This window comes from Mesitornis unicolor, unplaced genomic scaffold (assembly GCF_000695765.1).
Source record: "Mesitornis unicolor isolate BGI_N332 unplaced genomic scaffold, ASM69576v1 scaffold25321, whole genome shotgun sequence".
Taxonomy (NCBI): Eukaryota; Metazoa; Chordata; class Aves; order Mesitornithiformes; family Mesitornithidae; genus Mesitornis; species Mesitornis unicolor.
In genome coordinates this window covers 17,217-23,815 of record NW_010162097.1, presented here as the reverse complement: position 1 = coordinate 23,815, position 6,599 = coordinate 17,217, and the positions used below count along the sequence as shown (strand labels likewise).

General features: G+C 36.5%; 1 protein-coding gene across 1 annotated transcript; it reads left to right on the top strand.

Annotated features, from left to right (window-relative positions):
• Window positions 1–542: 542 nt before the first annotated feature.
• On the top strand, window positions 543–6,378 carry LOC104547719 (kininogen-1-like; the record flags this gene model as incomplete). Its single annotated transcript, XM_010193530.1, has 5 exons — window positions 543–624; window positions 1,741–1,907; window positions 3,010–3,117; window positions 4,057–4,146; window positions 5,677–6,378. Coding segments are annotated over 5 exons (1,149 nt in total), but the record flags the coding sequence as incomplete, so codon positions are not given.
• Between the last annotated feature and the right edge of the window lie 221 nt (window positions 6,379–6,599).

The following is a 6,599-nucleotide window of genomic DNA, read 5'->3' as shown; positions in this document are numbered from 1 at the left end:
CACAAGGGCACAGTGCTGGCTCATGGTCATAGACATCAGTTTTATAAGTCTATAACCTTTTTAAAACAGAACAGGATCAACATCTGCTTTCTTCCAGCACTGAGATATCAAAGCAATTTTAAGCAATTCATCTACCACAGCTCCTTTAGAACACCTGAGTAAATACAAGAAACTCAGTAATGTTTGGTTTGTTAATTGCGTAATATTCTTTTTGGTCTTTACAGTTTGAGACAGAAACTCCAATGAGTTCTCCATAAAATAGGATTCTGGCTTGTAAACTTCCCCATTTCCTTCTGTAACGAACTCAGAAAAATTGTTCATTTAGCTTCTTTTTTATGGTTTTATTTTCTCTGAGTGGTCCTTTTGAACCCTGATCACTTATTGGCTCTGCAGACTGCCTGTTGGGCTTCTTACTCCCAGTATATTGAAGGAGTGAATTAGTAGTAGTATCATAACTTATTCTGTTAGCAGGAAGGTATTAGGATGTGCAATTGTTTGTTATTTCTAAATAGTAAGAGTCTGTTTTGGGTTTTTGGTTCCAGCGTGTAGGTAAATGTGATGCCAAAGCATTTCAAAATCTTCAGGAGGAGATCATAGATATTGCAATTCAATGCAAGCTTCCAGGTATGTCATAGACATATAAATTTTTAAAAGTTCTACCATTTTAAATGTTTTTTTTACAATTGTTAAAAAAAAGGCTATATAAAAATGCAAGACAAGAAGAAAGATAATAAGAAGAGAAAGTAATTCTTCTGGGACAAAAACCAGCACTGTCTCTTAATGAAATATTACAATGCGTATTTTTCACTTCCTACAAGTATTTCATATGCAGCTGAAAGTTACATTTTATCATTTGTAATCTGCTCTGTTTCTATGACATGGAGCTGGTTGCTGACTCTCATTTGGAGATTAAAAAATACAAACTCAAAGAGTATAACTGTCCTACAAAAATTAATTCCTTTTGCACCCCAATGACAAGAGAGTTGATATCATATTGTTTAAATAAGTAACTTCTAACTTTCCAAAGAGCTCCCGTGTATTCTTTTGAAAGGCAAAGGATCTGAGGACTTCAAGATTTTGTCCAAACTGGTAATTCGCCTATTGATACTATAATTGTTTATTTCATATTGCATAACTATAGTTACATTTTATATGTTAGAGGCTTTTTTCCTCCCAGTAAATAAATTTCTTAGTATTTATAAGTTCATTTCAGTCAAACTCCCAATTTGTTCTCTTAATGTTATTTTTTCCTCCAGCCATTTATTTGGACACAGATTATGACAGCTCCAGAGCTTTAAAACAGGGAGTACAGTACTACTCCATGTAGTAAGTGCCCCATTCTCACCCATTCAGGCTTGGTTTTCTTCAAGAAATGATAATTATATTCTTTAGCACACTCATTCACTGCCGATAACACGCACCTCTGACTCACATCTTTCTGTATGTGTGGATATTCCCTCTCTTTATTTGCTAGCTATGCCCAATTGGTACACACAATTCTTGTGTCTATGAGAAAACTGTTAGGTGTTCAATGTGAGACCAAGTGCTGTTGCAGTGCTCTCTTAGAAAGCCAAGATATAATGCTGATCATATAAAATACAAAGATATTTTGGGTTCATCTGATAGACCCAAATACGAAGCACTCCAGAAGACAGGGTTTTATAACTAATCCTTTATCTCAGTCTTTATGTACGATGAATCTTTTGTTCCTTGGATCTGAAATCTGTTGGTTTCTTTCATTTGAAGACACAGTAATTCCTTCCGCTCACACAGGTTGTCCAAAGACTGTCCCAAAAGACAGCCCAGAACTGAAGGAACTGCTGAAGGTTTCTATGGAGAAGTATAATTCGGAGAGCAATGATGATTTCTACTACAAAAGTGGAGAAATAGAAACTGCAACAGTTCAGGTTGGGATATACCACAGAGATAAGGAACAGACATGGCAGTGTTATTGATTTGAGCTGAATTTTGGCTAAAGTGTGTATTTAGATTTGAAATCATGTTTTTCTCTAAGTGTTGATACATGTGATAACTGAGATATCCATGCAATTTTTTTTGCAAAATTTTATCCACCTTGGCTTACATTCAGAAGTTAATAATGGAGTTAAAAAAATATTGCTCAGCATTTGCATTTGCCTTGTTTACTGTCCCAACATATTGAAACTGAGGTTTAGGACAGAATTTAAAACAAGACAGTGGAGTCTTTCAGAAAACACCTTGTAAACAACTTTTCCTGAGTATGAGGGGTACCACTGGAGAAAGCACTAAAAGCACATCAGACTTTTTCTGAATAGCTCATGTTATATTGCTAATAATACCTGTACTTTTTCTTCTTTTAAACCTTTTTTCTTCTTTCAAGCATTTTTATTCTTTCTCACTTTTCACATCATGATTGATATTAGCATGAGCACATTTTTAGAATAGACTTAAGAGAGACAGAATTTCATGTTTTCCCTGCTGTCTCTGAAGCAAGATATATTATCTTGGGCTCCGTAACAAACGCTAGGAGAACTCGTACCAGGCACATTATTGAACCCCTGCAGTTTCTCTCCTTAATGCATTTGGCAAATATGTTCATTTTCAACTGAGCCTGTTCATCACACACCTCATTTTACTCACATTCCACTTTTCTTACATCATAATTGGCTCTCTACAGAGGTGTTGCTAATGGTTGCATTTGTTACTAATGAAATTACTACAGGCATCAAATAAAACAAAGCCAAAACTGTGGGCCTGATATTATTCTGACCTTTTTGCTTCCTTCAATTTCAATGCTGGAATTTTTGAAAATGGGAACTGGAGTAAATAAGTAAGCTGATTAGAAGCAGGTAGGTTTGCTGCCAAATATTTTAACGTTATTCTTAACACATATTGTCCAGTGGTCAGGACTTGCAGAATATAAGCAGTATAAGCTTGAAGAAAAACATCTTCCTGTGAGCTCTTTTCAATAAGATGCCTTTACTACAATCAACAACATTTCAATAAAATGCCTTCTTGCCAATTTTTCAGGTGGTTGCTGGACAAAACTACCGTTTAACATTTGCAGTTCAGAAGACAAACTGCTCAAAGAAAGAGTTTGAAAAACTCAGTGAAGACTGCGAAGCCATACCAGACAGTGTAAGTAACGATGCTGCTGCCAACTGTAATGTTCTTAATGAAAAAATTAATTTGCACGAGAAATTGTAGACACTTCAGTAAAAGTGTAACTTCTGTTCCCTCTTTCAGTAAACTTTTTTTTCAGCAAGAAGGACACTTTTCACTGTTTGTAACCCAAGTCAGTGACAATGGCAGTAAAACGCAAAGCTTAAACTGAGTTACTCCCACTGCAGGAGCAGCACTCACTGCAAAGAGAAAGGAACTTTCTTCTGATAAAAATGAATCAAAGAAAGGGGAGGAGGCAGCTGCGAAATGAAACAGCTGCAATACTCCTGACTGTGGACTTGCAGCTATGGAAAACATGAGACTGGAGAGTTACTGGAGTGCAAATGAAGGATATTTTTTGAGTGTGTGTTGCTGATACTGGGAAAATGTGTTCCAGACACTGGAAAGTAATGCTGATAGGGCCAGAAACCATTGGCAAGGAAGCTGGTTGGGAGAGAGTCTTTATTTCCCTTCTCTTTTCCCATTATATGAACAGTGCTCACCTGTGAGATTTTAAAATCTCTTAATGCAGCAGGCAGTTAACAGAAAAAAAAAGCGCCTTTCTATCTCAGTTTCCCATTTTTTAGTAGGAGAAATACATTCAACAACAATATTTGTTAGGAATATAATTAAGATTAAATAATTCTCTAAAAGTGCTGGAGATGAAAAATCCAATTTTTCAAGATTCAATCTCCAATCAGAAGTCGAATTAAAGTGTTCACGCAGCCATACAATAACATCAAAAAACTATGAAGTCTCCATCACCAAGATGGATTTCATAGATATTTGGGTTAAGTTTCAAGAGTATTTGTATTTAAAAGTATTATTGAAAATCATGCATTTTTCATGCACAACTCTCTTCCTTTGTCTCTGATGTTTTGTTCCTTAATGTGTTGATTTTTGCTTTGTCAACAGCTACCATTGTCATGTGAAGCACAAATTCACGTGATCCCATGGGAGAATAAAATCTTCCCCCAGATTAACTGCTCTAGAGAACGGTTAATGGTATGTTTCCCTGTCATTACCCACCATCATAAGTAGAGAGTAGAACAAAGACAGTCATTACATTCCCTATCCATTCCAATTTTTGTACCAAATTCATATTCTCTGCCAAAAATAAAGGAACAGACAGTTCTTTTAACAACCCCAGTAATGCCACACTTGTCCCCTCTCACCCTTTACCCTCAGCAACTTCTTACATCAAAGGTAGTTTCACCACCCACTGGGACAGCGAACACCAGGTAATTACAGAGAACATCCTGCCTGGTGACTACTCCTTTGCATTATCAATTATCAGTTAAGCTCTGAAGTATCGAGCCACATCAGCTCCTTTGAATTACTATTCATACTAGGTTTAAGATTTGAGACAAAAATGTATTTTGCAATGCAAAAATTATACCCCACAGGTTTCAAAAGCATCTGTGAATCTTTTCAAGTTTGGTGAAGCAGCAGATCTCCTGCCACGAGTTGTCAATCTCTTCAGGAAGATATTTCCTTGCTGCTCAGCTCCATTATTATCTGGCCCTGAACATGGGTCAGTTGGAATAGAAATCTTTTTTATTATCAGAACTTTTTTAGTTCTGTTGATGGCAAGTTTTTTAATAAATGCAGAGACTCCTATGCTCCCCAATGAAAAAGAGAAGATACACTGAATAATGTGAGATTGATTAACCTGCATTCATAATCAATAACTTCACTGTGCTCTGCACCCTCATAACTACCCAATTAATTATGTATCAACTAGTAAATGTCTCTCCTCTTTGTTTTAATTACAGTATTGTATCCACATCAACTTTCAAATTTAGCTCCATCCCAGACAACTCTGATTTGCAGCTAAATAATGATCAAACACTTTGGTGGAGAGAAATGTATCCCATGTCAGATAGTGACCGTACACCATGCATTCAGTTTTCATCTTCCAGTTGAACAGAGATGGGGAAATAGAGATTACTCTACAAAAACTGAATGTTTCATATTATCAGCTTTAGCCCATACGTGTTATTTCTAAGCAGTCTTATGAAATGTGTACATCAAATCTAGAAACAAAAAACTGAATAGATAGATTTCATATAACAAAACAACTCAGCTCTTTTGTATATTCTGGTACTGAGGCTACTCAGAGCTGGGTTAGCCTTTAGCATAAACTAGTTGTATACATTGCAGTGTTATACTCCAACAAGTGAAGGACATTTAGTCCTAGAAATCAACAGTATTGTTCATAAATTAAAAGCAGTGTACATGTTTTCCTCTCTATAGTACCATTCCCGTGTTAAAGTGGCAGAATTTCAGTGATACACAAGTTATTCTCCTAATGTGTAACTGTTAAAATACTCTGGAGTTATTTGGGAGAATGTTTTTGTTTCCATGCTTATCACAGATAGAAAAGATTATTATTTAGTTTACTTTAAAAATCCGATCATCTATTTTTGCTAAATGACTCATGTACTGCAATGAGCAAACTTCTGAATTTCCTAAATCTGAAGCTATTTTTCTTGTTCACGTAATAAATATAGCTATTATTGCAATGTTTTTTAGACTGTACTACTAAGAAGGCCTCCTGGATTCACACCATTCCGAAGTTTTGCTGTGTTAGACCAGCAAAGTGAAATTTCATGCTCTGACGAAAATGCAGAAGAAGGGCAAAGACCTGTCAAAGAAATGAGAAAAGATGGTGAACAGGAACCTGCAGGTGAAGGTGAACCTGAGCATAAACATGGGCATAAACACAGGCGTGGACACAAAAATGATCATGAGTCTGATAAAAAACATAGGCATGAAATTGGTTGTGGGCACAGAACTGGCCATAGGTGTGGGCATAAAAAACATGGTAAAAATGGTAAACATAAGCATCCAACCCCCAAATCTTCTGAGGAGTCCAATGAAAGGGGTTTTAATCAAAACGAAACCCTCCCATCATCCAGTGCTGAAACAGCATCAGAGCTAGTTAATGCAGGGGATGCCAGAAAGGAAAGCAGTACACCGGCAGAACCACTAATCCTTCCTGACACTTCTTTATTTAATGGGTTGCCAGATCGCCCAGAATCACCTCTCCCCAGATGTCCTGGAAAACCATGGAAACAAATTGTGGACCTTCCAGCTCCTCCTAGCTTTCCTGGAGAATTCACAAATGAGGACCTCTTGCCTTCCACAGTAGAAAACATCAATCCAACAGCAGAAAACTCAACACCTCCCCAGAATGAAGAGAAAGACCTTGATCTCTCAGATGCTTTACTATAATTCAGATTATTTAGGATTCTTTTCAGAAATTATACATAGAAAAATAAGAAAAATACTGCCTTCTGAAATGTATAAAATGAAAAGAGGCAAAAGCTCCTATTATGTTAGCTAAGACTTCTGGGGACCTAAAACAATAAAGCAATGCTCTTGTATTTGCATATACTTGCAAAGATGTAAATCAGGCAACGGCCCAAATGATTCAGAACCAGTCTAGTAAAGGA